General features: G+C 40.5%; 1 protein-coding gene across 1 annotated transcript; it reads left to right on the top strand.

Annotated features, from left to right (window-relative positions):
- The first annotated feature begins 130 nt into the window (after positions 1-130).
- LOC124151121 lies at positions 131-13,235 on the top strand. The gene is made up of 6 exons (XM_046523449.2): positions 131-309; positions 3,677-3,807; positions 5,528-5,655; positions 7,923-7,991; positions 9,419-9,572; positions 12,986-13,235. The coding sequence occupies exons 1-6, from the start codon at positions 211-213 to the stop codon at positions 13,167-13,169; spliced, it is 765 nt and encodes a 254-aa protein (XP_046379405.2). The 5' UTR covers positions 131-210; the 3' UTR covers positions 13,170-13,235.
- Positions 13,236-17,435: the final 4,200 nt, after the last annotated feature.

The raw sequence follows: 17,435 nt of genomic DNA, 5'->3' as shown, positions 1-17,435 counted from the left end.
AAAGAGTATTTGTAAGCATATTTACTGATTAAATTATTTTCATTAAGATCTGTTATCAATTCGTATATTTGTGTGCTTTATTCGTTTATTAGTTATTTTATGAAACCCGTTGCCTTCTGCGCATGCCAATTAAAATTAAAGGAAGTGGACTGGGCGCGACGTATAAAACTTTTTGACGTGAATTATATTAGGGGCTGTGTGTTTGGTTATATGATCTCATATGGACAAAGAGACACAGATGTTCGCCAGTTTACAATGTCAGTGACGATTCGTGAAAGGCTCTCAGTTCTTCAGTCACAAATTAAAGGAGTATGTCATTTTAAAATCTGTTAGATATTTGATAATATTTTGGCTGCAGATGATAAACATAGATCTGCGTTGTCCTGATGGCTATTGTGTGTCTGTATATATGTACTGTAGGAAATTATGTTTTCTGTTACAATTCATAATTTAATCGTCTAACGAAAGGAGTGTATGTGTATAAGTGTTGGGGATCTAAGGGAAGGGAAGGGGGGGGGGGGTGTGTGGTATATGTTTCACCTATTTCATATTAAATTTATACTCGGACCCCGTGGTACCGCGGCATTCATCGTATCGCGGCATTTGTGATTTCCGGTAGTTCACGCGGGACACACCTCTTCGAGGCTGTCTATTAATGCAAATCAGTAAGCAGGACATGCTCGCTTCGTAAACAATTTCAATTTCCCCGTCTGCTGTAAGTAAGGAGTTATATAGTAACACGATGATACTTACTGATAGGGCTGGGACGATTCGCCGATACATTGATGTATCACGATACATTACATTTCGATACGACTATCGATTCGTAATACAAAACAATACACAGCTGATATACTACGAGTAACAAATCGTATTGCCAAATAGTTCTGCTGTTCAGATGACATTTAGAATGCATTTTTATTGCAGAAAATCCAGGTATTTAGTCAGGCTCCTTAACTCAGGTGTTTTGAGTCTTGCTATTGAGTGACATGTGCTGTGTTTGACACATGTTCTGGAGGAAAATTTGAGTTATTTGATGAGAACTATTTTACATTAAACTTTCATCATCTTCCACCAGCTTGTGACGTTTTTTTTGTATCGTATCGTACGTATCGTATCGTGACCCAAATATCGTGATACGTATCGTATCGTGACCTTGTGTATCGTCCCAGCCCTACTTACTGAACCAGAAACACAACTTTCCCATTAAGTAGGGTGTACAAGTTATCGTCACCATCTAAACATGCTAAACGGCATATGCACTTCTTTAGTAATACAAGTTACATTTTTTTTGGTCCCTTGTATTACAATCATTTTAGATTTTAATTACTAAGAACTGTTTTTGTTAATTTGTCATGTGCCAAGGGATACAAACCAAGATTATTCATTATTAAAAGAATTAGGAAATTTATAGTTCCATTTTGGTAATTCTTAATGACATTTGGGGGGGTCGGGTAGCTTAGTGGTTAAAGCATTCACTCATCACGCCGAACACCTGGGTTCAGTTCCCGACATGGGTACAATGTGTGGAGCCCATTTCTGGTGTCCCTCGCTGTGATATTGCTGGAATGTTGCTAAAAGCGGCGTAAAACCATACTCACTCACTCACTTAATGACATTTGCTGCAGACTGGGGCAGGGATAGACATGACCACTAGTCTAAAATCGGCTGCTGACTGATGGTATCTACCCCTGTTGGGGCCGCATGTCGCCCTTTGAGCAGGTCTAGATACATCCCTGTCAAAACTAGTTCCTTGTATTCCAAGCCCTTGATGTATTGTGCCTCATGTATTTTGTACCTTGGCTCCATTTGCCACCAGTGCTTCATTTTGAGCCTTGTTTGAATGACTTGACGCTAAAAATAGATGTGCAATCAAATTACCCTTCTTCCATGATTGAAACAAGCATCGATATCACTGTACACAAATGAAAGAAAGTAGATAGTCCCTGAAAAACAAACCATCATTATTGTGGCGGGTTAAAGTGACAGACGGCAAAGTCAGTCCTTATTACAGTGAATTATGAATGTGTAGCGTTTTCTGATCTAAATGTACAATCAAGTGTACTCTGCTGATACGTCTACAGAAACACAAGGATCTAAACTACCGGAAGTATTCATTTACTGAGTTTATTTGCCATCATTGGTATATCTTAAATTTACATTGTGTGTACATTTGTATATATATATGTACGTGAACGCTACGTAATACTGCTGATCTTGTTCTCATATATGCCTGTACTATAACAGCAAAACACCAGTCCTGTACAACTCAACCATGTCCACGCCCCCTATGCCCCCTGGACAGCAAATCTGATTTGTCTTCCTGATTAGTAGATATTGTAGTCGTGGACCATAAACTCAAATACTAAAGGAACTCCTAATTATGAGACCCGTGAAAAGTCCGGGGTAGAATAGGTCTTCAGCAACCCATGCTTGCCGTAAAAGGCGACTAACTGGATCGGGTGGTCAGGCTCGCTGACTTGTTGAAGCATGTCATCGACCCCAATTGCGTGGATCGATGCTCATGATATCAATCACTGTCTGGTCCAGACTCGGTTATTTACAGACCACTGTCATATAGCTGGAATATTGCTGAGTGCAGCGTAAAACAACAAACCAACCAACCAGTCCTAATTATGACTTCCCTCCCCTCATCTAAATTTTCAGAAAAATATTTACAGTTACAGTATCATTTCTAGCAGTCGTCTGATTCGATTAAAGACGTTGGATACCATTGTTCATGCGCATACCGGACGCGCATGTAATGGCGAGTATTTGTAATGTGGTTACGTCCCTTTGACTTGCGGCTAATTGTACTTCCGCCAACATGAACTCATAGAAATGTAAATTTGGGCAAGAGTTACCTCCCCTGATTCATTATTTTAGGGGTATGCTGTGTAGATTGAAAATAATTTGAATATACTCTGGTAACATGTTGTTTTTGTTTTATAATTTTATTTTACAATGAATAAACATTAGAAATAAACCAGTTTGAAAAATATCTTGATTTTGTAAAATGCTTTTTTGACTGATGAATCGATTTTCATCAGTCAAATGATGTGTGAAATTAAAATTTATTTGACTTGAATTTTCATTTTTCTGTTTTGTGTCACATCAATACTGTAATATGTCTATTTAAAAACGCTCATTTAATAATCAAACTTTAAAATGACCATTTTATTGGCAAAATGATTTTATCATCCGGTGCCTCTAGATGGCGCCACTTATTCAAAAAATGCCGTGGTGACTTGGTTTTTTTATTGCGTAATTTGATTCAGGACATATTTTCCTACAAAATGATACCAAATATACCCATTTCTTGAATTTTTTGTTTTTTGTATGCAACCTCTTTAAATGTGTTGAGAGCACACTCACTCAAACCAGAGACTATTATATGGTCTCTGCTCAAACAAGGCTGCCATTTTGAAATTCGACCTCTCCTGAACACTCATTCAGAACAGTCCTTTTGATTGGTTGTTGATTACCAGCTCACAAGCAAGAGAAATTCCATGCTAAGTTGGAGATGAGGGAGATGATGTCACTTCTGAGATGAAGCGTAGGTGATGAATTGTCCTGGGTATTTATCTATAGAATGGCTATGTAACACACTGGAGCATGGGGGATGTTGATCCTCATGCACTGGAATATTTACATGTGAAACATTTTTCTCTCCCAGGATTACAAAGATCTATCAGTTATTCAGCTCAAGAAACATGGGTTGATGAATAGGAAAGACGACTTAGTGGCTGAAGTTGCTGAAGTTGCTGAAGAGCTGAAACCTGTCTTGGATTCAAATGGCCAGAAAATGTAAGAAATAGTTCTCTGTCACTGTCGATTTGTGTTTTGTTGTTTAAGGCCACGGTGAGCAATATTTCAGCTATATGAGGGCGGTAGGGTAGCGTGGTAGGGTAGCCTAGTAGTTAAAGCGTTCGCTCGTCACACCGAAGACCCGGGTTCGATTCCCGACATAGGTACAATATGTGAAGCCCATTTGTGGTGTCCCTGCCGTAATATAGCTGGAATATTGCTAACAGCGGTGTAAAACCATACTCACTCATTCACGCCAGCTATGTGACGGTGGTCTGTAAATAATCAAATCTGGACCAGACAATCCGGTGACTGACATTAGCATCAATCTAGCAATTGGAATATGATGACATGCATAAACCAACTCAGCGAGCCTGCCCACCAGATCCCGTTGGTTGCCTCTTAGGACAAGCATGGTTGCTGAAGTCCAATTCTAACAAATCTGTCATTGTCACTGAATATATGGCTTCTGTGACATATGTTAGTAGTTTGTGTAAGTGTTTGTAGGTATAATGTATTCTAACGGAACATACCAAGGGCTATTGTCCATCTGTTAGATGTTTCCTTGTTGGAATAAGGATTTCCTAAGTACTGAGTTTACCACCCCTGTTGGGTTATATTCTCACCTCCGCCTATGCTGTCATTATTGTACTATTGTCAGCATCATATTTGTCTATACCCAGTGCTTGTGCAAAGTGTTTGTCAGCATGAACAGCTATCAGGAGTCTTTTATGTAATGGCTCATGAATATGTTCCGATATGTTGAAGACTGTAGCTATGACACACTACTTGTGCAGAGGCCCGTGAAGATTCCGGGGTAGAATAGGTCTTCAGCAACCCATGCGTGCCGTTAAAGGTGACTATGCTTGTCGTAAAAGGCGACTAACAGAATTGGGTGGTCAGGCTTGCTGACATGGTTGATGCATGTCATCGAACCCAATAGCGTGGATCGATGCTCATGATATTAATCACTGGATTGTCTGGTCCAGATTATTTACAGACCGCCGTCATTTAGCTGGAATATTGCTGAGTGCGGCGTTAAACAACAAACCAAACTAAAAAACGTGTGCAGTAATACCTGTTCCAGAGAGGACAACGCAGAGCTTGCCTGTATGGAAGACTAACTTTTTATGCTGCATTTCTTGTGTGTGGGCCTTGTTTGATAAATAACAGGAAATTCCAATGTCTATTCAATTTACTATTTTGTTTTGTGGGATATCTTCGATGAAGATATTGTATTGCACGGATGTTTTTTTACAAAAGGCATATTGGTTAGGTCTTCCAGCCTTTGTGATGGGGGCACGGGTGGCCCAGTCGTCTAAAGCGCAGTGATTCGCTGTGCAGAGTTGATCCCTTGGACACGCCAGTAACCTATGATTGTGGGTTCCAATCCTGGTTCGCCCCAATTATGTTTTTAGGTTTGTCAGCACCATACCCGTACTGGCGGGTTTCACCGAAGTGGTAAACGTCTGAGACCTGCATCATTTCGGGCTTTCCTCCCACATTAAGCTGACACGCTGTGATATAACTGGAATACTGTTAAAAGCGGTGTTAAACCCAACTCACTCACTCACTCAGCCTTTGGGTAATGCTTGATGTCATCCTTTAACATCACTCACCATGTGGACGGTTTAACATCACTCACCATGTGGACAGTTTAACATCACTCACCATGTGGACGGTTTAACATCACTCACCATGTGGACGGTTCTTGCTTCAGATATAGCCGTGTTTTGCCCCTGGTGAGGGAGATTCACAAACTTGAGGTGAAGAAACAGCAGCTTCTTGACGAACTTCACCTGCTGCAGGTGAGACAAGACGTCCACCGTGTCTTCACCACACTCACAGGTAACCTAGTAATCATGATAATACTAACACCCCACAAGTTGTGGGTGTACATTTTAAATTTGAGATAAAAGGAGAGATGAAAACTTTTTTCAACATGCTGTTTCTGGTGTTAACATACTAGTGGTAATGTTTTTGCTATGAAAAATAGAAGTCTGAATTTAAGATATGCACTCCCTTCTACACAGCTGTATTCTGTAAAAATTGTGTGTTGTACGTAAGAAAATATGAACTGTAATGTTAGGCGAAAAAAATAATAGTCTTGGTTCTCAGGCAACGCCCACATCATCATAAAGTCTGCTGCATGTTTCGTTTTTATTTCGGGGGGTACGGGTGGCCCAGTCGTCTAAGGCGCCATGATTCGCTGTGCAGAGTTGCGTCCCTTGGGCACCCCAGAAACCTATGATTGTGGGTTCGAATGGTATCTCAGTGTGCTAGCACTATAAATTGGCATCAGTCCGGACTAGTACAAGCAGACACACACACACACACACACACACACACACACACACACACACACACACACACACACACACACACACACACACACACACACACACACACACACACACACACGTGCGTGCACGTCGCTATAATCTTGGTGCAATAATCTTGGACGCGACGTTAAACCCCATTTCACCTCACCTTGTACTGTAAAGAACATAGTGTACCACTGAACCAAAATTTAGGGTCGGCACCTTATATTAAGCTTGGTCAGACAATACTTGAAAATTGGATTCATAACACATGCAGGGCACGGGTGGCCCAGACGACTAAGGCGCCGCGATTCGCTGTGCACAGTTGCATCCCTTTGGCACGCCAGAAACCTATGATTGTGGGTTCGAATCTTGGTTCGCCCCGATTATGTTTCTAGCTTTGTCAGCACCATACCCTTGCTCGTGGGTTTCACCGAAGTGGTAAACGTCTGAGACCAGCATCACTTCGGGCTTTCCTCCCACATTAAGCTGAACCGCAGTGATATAACTGGAATAATGTTAAAAGCGGCGTTAAACCCAACTCACTCACTCACTCGTTTTTATTTCCTTTTTTAAATGAAATATAAAAATCCCCAAAAACAGTGCGATCCAATATAGCACGCAGTTACTTCCCTTTACATGCGCACTGCTTTACTGCACATCTCGTGTTATGGTCATGGCAGCAATAGGAGTTTGTATGCTTGTTTATGTAGGGAGGCCCTTTCTCAGGTTGATGGTACACAACTGTTTATTTGGTTACATACCAGTTTGAACAAGCAAAACAATCACCACCGACCACCCGCACTATATTTTCAAAAGTCATTGCCTGAGAACCAATTCTTTTATTTTTATAAGCCCAATTTCATTAAAATCAGATCTTAGTTCTCGCTATCGCTAAACAAAGATCTGAGGACATCCCATTACGGGTCACGTCAGAACGGCCTTTCATCAGACTAATCATAGTGTCGCTTACCAGATCATGAAAGTGACAGTTGGAATGTGTTTTCTTATCATGCAACCTCAAAAACGTAAACTATATTCCGAACGACAGTTACGGCCCATACAAATGATCCTGTCAAAATTAAAGTCTATCTCTCGCTTCCGTGGGATAAACATTTGAACGGAGGAGACGTTGCACTGTATGTGGGATTCACTGCCATACAATATCAACGATATATTACACATTCCGGAATGTTCATTTATTCAGTTTTCAAAATTTTAATCGAGAACTGTGTCAACCTATTTTTCAAGCGTAGTCTGAAATGGAAGTCGCCAGGTTGAAACGAGTACCGTAAAGCTTGAGAAATCTGTTTTTTTAATTGGCTGATGTCGACTTCTTCTTAGTCATTACAGTGGTCGGTCAAAGTTTGCGAAAGGTCGTTCTGACGTGACCCATAATGGGATGTCCTCAGATCTTTATTTAGCAGCAGCAAGAACTTAGATCTGATTTTAATGAGATTGTTTTAAGCCTTAACTATAATTCAGTGTAGGGGCGGTAATGTTTTCACTGCAGCACAAAAAGCCAGAATGCTTGTAAGTGTGTAACATGCTCTCTCTTCTACAAAGCTTTATTCTCTGTAACAATGTGTGTTCTACACACAGACATATGAACCGTTATGTAAACTTTCGTTCTTTTAAAGATTACATGCAGATAGGTCGAGTAGTTGGTTTGAGGGCTCTTGTTGGAGTGGGGTGCTTAACATGGCAAACACTGTTGTACAATGTACTTTGCACAGAGTACGTCATGTTATGTCAATTATTTGATGAAACGGTCACTCTCCCTTCATTTACAAGCTATGACTGACAGAAGAGGAGCCCTGTACCCCTGGTTTACACAGTTGGAGAAATTAGCTGATTGTGATGGTAAGAACAGTAAAACAGGGGCCATGGTTGAAAATTTAGAAATAAGCATATGTTTCATAACTATGTTTGGGATCACGGGTGGCCCAGTCGTCTAAGGCGCTGTGCAGAGTTGCATCCCTTGGGCACCCCAGAAACCTATGATTGTGGGTTTGAATTCCGGTTTGCTCCGATTATGTTTCTGGGTTTGTCAGCACTATACCCGTGCTCGTGGGTTTCACCGAAGTGCTAAATGTCTAAGACCTGCATCATTTGGGGCTTTCCTCCCACATTAATCTGACAGGTTGTGATATAACTGGAATACTGTTAAAAGTGGCGATAAACCCAACTCACTCACTCACGATAACTTATTGAATTGTGCACCTATGTTTATTGAACTTAAAATGAAGCTTTATACGCTTCAGTTCCTTGGCAATATGGAATACTGCTCGCATGACAACACATCCAAGCAGTTAGTCAGACCTCACCATGACACTCAGAATATCCCTATCATTATTTGAGTAGCACACCTCTTGCTGTTTTGAGATACAGATAAAATAACTATTAAGTGACATGAAAGGTTCTTGAATGAAAACTGCTTTATCCTACCTTTGATTGAATTTAGAAGTTTAAAGATACGCAGAGTTTTTATGGATAACACATTCTTTGTAACATTTCAGGGCTACATCATTAAGTACGTTACTGAATGGGTGTAAAGTAGCCCTGAAAGGTCATTACAAAGAAAAAAGAAATTATGTTTTGTTTGTTTGTTTTTTGTTTAACGCCGTCTTAGCAATATTCCATTTTTGACGGCGGTTGTGAATAATCGAATCTGGACCAGATAGCCAGTGATTGATATCATGAGCATCTATCCACATAATTGGGATCGATGACATGCATCAACCAAGTCAGCGAGCCTGACCACCCTATCACTTAAGTGGCCTCTTTCGACAAGCATAGTCGCCTTTTATGGCAAGCGTGGGTTGCTGAAGGTCTATTCTATCCCGGATATTCAAGGTTTAATGTTTAATGTCTGCATGCTGCTATAGGTGGTCACTGCATGTACTGACCGTCTCCATGGACTAATGGTAGAGCGTCGGCCTGGAGAGCGGAAGGTCCGGGGTTCGATCCCTAGCCACGTCATACCAAAAGACGTTAACAGATGGTACTTGTTGTTACCCTGTTAAGGGGCTAAAACAAGGACTGGTCGGCTCGGAGTCAGTATACTGTGTCTGAGTGGGGTATTCATGTTAAACTGCGGCATGGTATCTCAGTGAGCTAGCACTATAAATCGGCATCAGTCTTGACTATTACAAGCAGCCACACAGACACATCCACGTGCATTCACGTCGCTATATAAGAGCAATAATCTTGGACGCGACGTTAAACCCCTTTTCACCTCACCTCACTGCATGTACTTGATCAGAGAATGTTTATTTGACATGTTGTAGATGGTGGAGAATACAGGAGCTGCTGTCAGCAGGTGAGATACTCCCCTCGAGTGGAAGCTGATCAACTGGTAGAGCAGCTCTGCCTCACAGTACTCTATGGTGGCTTCGATGTGCAGGTGACCATATCAGCAGCAGCCAAACTGCCTGAAGACAGGTACAAAACTTTCGCTACATTCCACCCTAATTATTGGTTTGTTTGTTGTTTACTGCTGAACTCCAGCTGTAGGATGACGGCTTGTAAATAACGAGTCTGGACCAGAAGAACCTGTGATTGATATTATGAACAACATACGTCGTCATGGCACGATGACACTGTATCAACCAAGTCTCTCAGCCTGATAAAAGCAGCCTAGGTTGCTGAGGAGCAATCCTAACCAAGAATCACCGGGGGTTCCACCACAAGTTGGGGCACATGTTTAGCTCACTTATAGTCAAGTGAGCTTATGTCATGGCCTGTTTTTCTGTGTCTGGTGTCCGTCACACATTGCCTGCCTGTCATAAACATCTTATCACCACATTGATGAAGCCAAAACACATACCGTATTCGACGTAATAACCGCCCAGGGCGCTCTCAAAATTAGAAATAGGGGGCTCTTATTAGAATATTATTTTGGTGAAAAAAAACAGTTGATAGATGAATTTTGTGGTTTATGCTGACAGCCTGAAATGTTTTTGTACGACAGATATATTTTTTCAGAATTTAATTGCCCATAATTAAGGGTGCATATAACACATGAGTGCTTATTATTCGCGAAAAAATAAGTCTTGTGTACATTGATCAATCGGAAGGGGTGCCAATTGGGATTGTTCACTAGCCAATATATTAGCAAATATCGCGTGGGCACTTATTAGAGCGGGGCACTTATTACGTCGAATACGGTATGTTCTGTTTTTCACAGTGTTTTAATTTTGACTTTTGATCTTTGCATTTTAACCATGCTCCTTAGTTCTCAAAAGCATTCTTGTCTCTTAAATCACCATCACCACGGTGACCACTTGACAAATATGGCTGAAACATCACATGCTTCATCAAACCAAAGATGACACTCCACTTTGTTCAAAAGATTTGAATCTGACTATCGCAATGGGGAATTTGATTTGTGAGACCTTTGTTGCATTTGGGTATAGACTCGTCCAAGTCTGTTTGGCATATAATATTTCTGTCTCTACCATCTCATTAAATTCAGATCTTATTCTCGCTACCACTGATCTGAGTACATCCTTTTACTGATCATGTCAGAACAACCTATCATGCAACCAATCAAAGCGTTGCTTACCAGATTGAGAAAGTGACAGTTGGAATGTGACAGTGTAAAGGTTGACACAGGATATTCTGAAATAAGTTTCGTGTTTCAGGCTGTACGACTGATTCCATCAAAATATCTATCTCTCGTTTCAATGGGACAAGCATTTGAATGGAAGAGACTTTGCATAGCATAGGGGAAGTACTGCTGTACGATCTCTGCCATCTTTTAGACATTCCAGAATTTACTTCTGTTTTTCCTCTTCAAATTTTGAATCAATATTTTTTATAGCAGTCTTGAATGGAAGTTGCCAGTTTGAAACTAGTGCCATACAGCTTGAGAAAGCTGCTTTCTGATTGGCTAATGTGGATTTCTTACTAGTCATTTCAATGGTCGGTCAAATTTTGCGAAAGGCCATTTTGACATGACCTGTAATGGGATGTCCTCAGATCGTTGTTTAGCGGTAGAGAGATTTTAATAAGATTGCAGTATCTAAGAATACATTTATCATGGCAGATAACCTCTCATGGTAAATTTGCACATTATCCTAAGCAAACCGACCGCCTCCGTGGTCTAGTGGTAGAGCGTCCGCCTGGAGAGCGGAAGGTCCGGGGTTCAATCCCTGGCCGCGTCATACCAAAAGACGTTAAAAGATGGTACTTGTTGTTACCCTGTCTGGCGCACGGCATTTAGGGGCTTAAAGAAGGACTGGTCGGCTCGGAGTCAGTATACTGTGTCTGAGTGGGGTATTCATGTTAAACTGCGGCATGGTATCTCAGTGGGCTAGCACTATAAATCGGCATCAGTCCGGACTAGTACAAGCAGCCACACAAACACACATGTGCATGCACGTCGCTATATAAGTGCAATAATCTTGGACGCGACGTTAAACCCCATTTCACCTCACCTCACCTAAGCAAACCACATGAAGTGTAATAAGATCCTCCGACTTGCCTGAATGTAGAGAGTTAATATATAAATATTCAAACAACTCAATTAGCTCTAATTGGGCCTTGGCACAAATACAGCGTATCAAAGGTTTTTATGTCTTTTTACACATAAAAGTGTGTAAAAATATGAACAAAACAGACTATTGTGAAACTGAGCATAACCAGGTGTTCATAGATCAAGGTGAATGTCCATGACCTATGACACCTTGACGACAAGTGAAAACAGGTGCCTGAAACCCACGTGCATGTGATTTGTCAGTAGTTAGTGATTTGTGAGTGGCATTGTGGGACAGTGAATCATCGTCAAAATATCAGAACGTAAAAGTAACATATTCCCTTCTCAAACAACAACTTACATGACATTATTATTATGTACATAAACATAGCTGTTATTTTTATTGTTTTGATAACTTTTTTTCCAGGCTAATTTGCATAATGCCTATAGCCTGTTTCTGCCATGTCAATTTGGAATTAGTTTTATTTTTGAATGTTGAAAGTGCCTACAAATTACCTCCTGTAAAGTACATTTTGTATTGAGCACTGAGATTGAACTAGCAAATCCAGACTAGTACTTTTCCAGTTGTTTTGTTATTTCGTATTTACATCTACGTAATGCTTTGTGTCGATTATTAAATCCAGCAAAACAGGTTTTTTTTCATTTCCATGAGTACTTTAGTTCCCGGTATCGCTAAACAAAGATCTGAGGACATCCCATTACGAGTCACGTCAGAACGAATCCAAGCGTCGCTTACCAGATCATGAAAGTGGCAGTCAGAATGTGTTTTCTAATCATGCAACTTCGAAAGTGTTAACAAGGGGTATTCCGAATGACAGTTACGGCAGACTGATGACTGATTCAAAATTATATATCGTCTATCTCTCGCTTCTGTGGGATAAACATTTGAATGAAGGGTGCATTGTTCAGTACGTGGGAAGCACTGCCATACAATCTCAACCATATGTTTGACTTTCCGGAATGTTTGTTTGTTCAGTTTTCAAAATTTTAATCGAGAACTGTGTCAACATATTTTTACAAGCGTAGTGTGAAATGGAAGTCGCCAAGTTGAAACGAGTGCCGTAAAGCTCGAGAAAGATGCTTCCTGATAGGCTGATCTCGACTTCTTCTTAGTCATTTCAGTGGTCGATCAAAGTTTGCGAAAGGTCATCTTGACGTGACCCATAATGGGATGTCCTGAAATCTTTGTTTAGCGGCAGGGAGAACTTAGATCTGATTTTAATGAGATTGAGTAATGTTCAGAAGTGCATAATAGGATGTCAAACACCAAACAGAATTGGCCAAGTCTTGAGTGTAACATCCCTATTACTGTTTTAGCAGTGTTGGAATAATTGATGGCTTGTCTTATCGTCCCCAGTGATGTCAGCAAGGTTCCAGGAGACCCCCATGTTGTCAGCAGCAGTAGTGTACACATAGAGGGACTCGGAGACACAGTGACAGCTCTTCTGGAGAAGGACAGCCCAGTGGATGGATTGTTATGTTTTGTGATAGAAACACTGAAGAAAGATGTTCTGGCATATGTCAGAAGAGATGGCTTGTAACCAGATGACCAGATGCTGATCATAAACATCGGTGCTGAGGGGAAACGAGTAAAGTTATTTTCTCTTGTTGCTTTTTTGTTTTCCATTTGCCTTCTCTGTGAACAAAGGGCGGTCGGGTAGCCTAGTGGTTAAAGCGTTAAAGCCGAAAAACCGGGTTCGATTCCCGACATGGGTACAATGTGTGAAGCCCATTTCTGTCTCATTCAGCAGCATTCCTGGGGATCTGCTAATAAAGTGGGCCTGGCAAACCAGTGGTTGATGGCATGAGCAAAGATCCGTGCCGTTGGGGCATGAAGTCCTATGAGACACTGTAACTACGTGACAAGCATGTTCTTGTTCAATGCATGGGGACAAATTCTGTCCTGGGGTTGAGTATTGCGTACATTTTTAAACAGGTTCCAAGATTATGTCCTTGAACCGACAATTATTTGTAACAAATATTTCCCTGCATCAACATCGCAGTCCTTGATTATCAAGTGCATCATATCCCTGTTCTAATATATTAAGTACTATGGGCCAATTAACCACCATAGCCTCATTGGGGAATTGATGATCACTCCATGACAAACTTAGCTCAGAATTTCTCTTGCTCATGTGAGTTGTTTCATTGGATGGCTATTTTTAGCATACTTTCATTTGAATTTGGAGGAACGAGTCCAGTGTATTTGTCATAATAGAATGGCGATGTAATAATGCCATTACAGAATCTGTTCACCACCCATTGTATCATAAAACTAGATATATCTCATGACAAATTAGGGGGCACGGGTGGCCCAGTCGTCTGAGGCGCTGCGATTTGCTGTGCAGAGTTGCGTCCCTTGGGCACGCCAGAAACCTATGATTGTTGGTCCGAATCCCGGTTCGCTCTGATTATGTTTCTAGGTTTGTCAGCACCATATCTGTGTTCGTGGGTTTCACCAAAGTGGTAAATGTCTGACACCTGCATCACTTCGGGCTTTCCTCCCACATTAAGCTGACATGCCATGATATAACTGGGATACTGTCAAAAGCGGCGTTAAACCCAATTCACTCACTCACTCACGACAAATTATTTAGTATGGGAAATTACATAATTATGCATGCCTCTTTGATCGTCAGGGTTAGTCCTGTTTGGGTTATGGTAGGTTACCCAAACTCTATCCTTTGCCCTTGGATCCTTGAAAATAACAGTGGCAAATATAGTCTGTATCAGCTCCCAAATAATATCTGGATAATAGAGCACGCAACACACAGGCTATACAGGTTATGCAAAGAACAGAAACATACAGTAAATAGTTTTTCATTGGTTTACCTTTATTCCTCTTTGGCACAAATATATATCTATGTGATGTCAAATCTTTCGAAGCTTGCAACTGAATAAGGTGCTATTTGTTTAGCATACCAGAGAAGCTGTCATGACAATAGTTGTTGAAGGACACACGGTGTAGATATAGAGGGTAACATCTGCACCAACTGATTGTAAATACATCCACGGAGATCTCAGGAAACATCAGGCAGAGATCAACAAATTAGGCTTAAAAAAAGTAAAAGAATTGGTTCTTGCAGCGAGTTTAGAAAATATTGTGCGGGCAGGCGTTTTTGTTTTTTTGCTTGTTCAAACTAGTATGTAAGCATATAAACAGTTGTGTACCATTAACCTGGGAAAGGGCCTCCCTACATAAACAAGCATACAAACTCCTATTGCCACCATGACAATAACACGAGATGCGCTGTAAAGGGAGGTAATTGCATGCTATATTGGATTGCATTGTTTTCCAGTATTAGGATTTTTTTTTTTTTTTTTTTAAATGGAACTAAAAACGAAATGTGCAGCAGACTTTATGATGTTGTGGGCTGTGCCGCAGAACCAAGACTTATTTTTTTAGCCTTAGTTACATCAGTTCGGATCAGTTTGAATGATGATTATCTTGTAAGTGTTTGCAGGCAGGAATGCATTGATAGCTGTTACCTGACGGTAACAAAATTTTTTACACTGATAGTTGCCGTAACTTCTTTTGAGTAATGGACAATCACTAAAATGCCCGCATTTCACTACGACCACGAATATCCCGAATCACCCTGAATAGGAATTTTTCATGTTCGTAGATAAATCTCAATCATTTCTTCAAGTTCTTAAATGAATCTTATTTGATTCCCATACATTTCGCGGGAGTTCGTCGAATTGGCAAGAAAGTTTTTGTTCGTCAAAAACTTTCGTGAAAGGGTCCCCGAATTGCAATTTCCTGGCTGTATCGTAATCCATTCCTATTTAATTCTCATGTTCTGTATCAGCTCTGTATTCGATTCTTTTGCATTCTTGGCTATTCTTAGCGAATGTGGCTCCCAAAATTTCTTGTCCTCAACCTGAAAACATCCCAAACTGCCACGAATGTCCCGAGTCAACTAAGAATCATGTAAGAATTAAGTAAGAACAACAATTGGCATATTCGTAACTTAGTCGTAGGTGATCCTTACAATTCGTGCATGTTTCTTAACACATTCCTGGTATTAATATTTTTCAACCTGATTAGCCACGAAACTTTGCATAATTGGCAGAATCATCGCGAATTTCGAAAGTTTTCTGAATCGGGGTGATTTGGGATATTCGTGGTCGTAGTGAAAGAGGGGGCATAAGTAAAGACAGCTGCTGTGAGTGTAAAACAGATTCAGCTGCTGGATTCTTTGTCCTCTTAAACTATTCCACATTCTTGAACAGTATTTCAGTAATATCACGGCGTTTCAGCTCCATGGAGGAAAGCCTGATTGATGCAGGTCTTGGATTAGGTCAAACGGTCATGTTTCTGGCATGTCTAAGGGAGACAACTGTGCACAGCAAACATGGCAGAACATCCACAAAATACATCATGAAGACCGACACTCAAAATGTACACGTGTAACCATTGTTTGTCTGGAAGTATGTCATTACCCTAGACTTGGGAAATGTGTCCGAAATGGGAGAATTTCAATTTGTAAATCTTACATTACTCCAGCAGAGTTCGTGCTGGCTTTTGAAACTGACAGTCCTGGTGGACTGGCAACACTATAAATTACAAGAACCTTCCTAATCTCTGAAGGAACTTAGTGTAGAGGCAAGATTTCCTCTTGTTTCCAAGTATGAACTGTTAGAAATGAAATGACATGAAATCATGTTAAAATTATTACAACTGATTTTAACTTATTATCCATGGTGGTCCAATGATAAGGACTCTATTAGTAATCTAATGTTCTAAAGTTCAATTTCCACGTAATATTTATCAATTCTAAGATGGGTACAATGTTTACACGTTCTCGGTAACTTTCCACTACCCCTTGACCTTAACCTTCATGCGTCATGTCAAAGCTCACAGGTCATGTCACGACCTCTTCAAAGCTCATGCATTTTGAAGCACATGCTGGCAAGTGTGTATTGGACCTCCATGCTGCCAGGTTTTCACCTCACTGCCTGCTATATTTGAACTAATTTCTCTTCTTTTTTATTCTTCAAGACTTAGTCGCTTCAAATATATATTAAACCTCAAACCAAAGCAAAATATTATTTCCTTGCACTAAAAATGAAGGTAACAGACAAGCTGACTTCATTGGAAAAATATACTTATATGAATATCGCTGATGTTTTGTTCAACAACAAAGATTTATAAGGTACTTTCTTTGCCGGTCCACGGGGACGGGCAGCCACATGAATTACCAGTCTAATCCCAATTTTACCGGTAATAAACTGGTATTGTCCAGTATAATGAGAGGCCCCCTCCTAATAATGCAATGCCTATTTACATTTGGTATACAATTGCCAAACCCATACAGATTTCACAGCATCCATGCATGCCAGTAACAATTAGAATTATCACATCTGAAACCCTCACAAACCAGTATCCCAAAGTGTATTCTTACCAAATCCAAGCATATATACATCATCATCCAACATTTAACCATATATAAATGCAAGATAGCTTCAGCTTCACAGTGGAATCTATTAATAGTTTCTTTTGCCGACTTTTAAAAATACAGTCAAGTCCCGTTAATCCGACATGGTTGGTTGCATATGATTTTGTCGGATTAACGAGTATGTCGGATAAACAAACTTAAGTAGTATCAATGTTTGTTAAAAGCATAGTCTGGAATGGAAGTCGCAAGTTTGAAACTTGCACCGCAAAGCTTAAGACTCGTCTTACATCAAAACATGGGCTTTGTACTCGCGGGCAGATGACGTATGCTGATCACAGTGTAGGATTAACGAGACTGATTAATGAGTGATTTCGGTAATTCGTTGCAATTAGGTGTGTCGGAATC

The sequence above is a fragment of the Haliotis rufescens genome, unplaced genomic scaffold, assembly GCF_023055435.1.
Source record: "Haliotis rufescens isolate VD_foot unplaced genomic scaffold, xgHalRufe1.0.p SCAF_3, whole genome shotgun sequence".
NCBI lineage: Eukaryota > Metazoa > Mollusca > Gastropoda > Lepetellida > Haliotidae > Haliotis > Haliotis rufescens.
The sequence above is the reverse complement of the archived record's forward strand: the minus strand, read 5'-3'. Positions and strand labels throughout refer to the sequence as shown.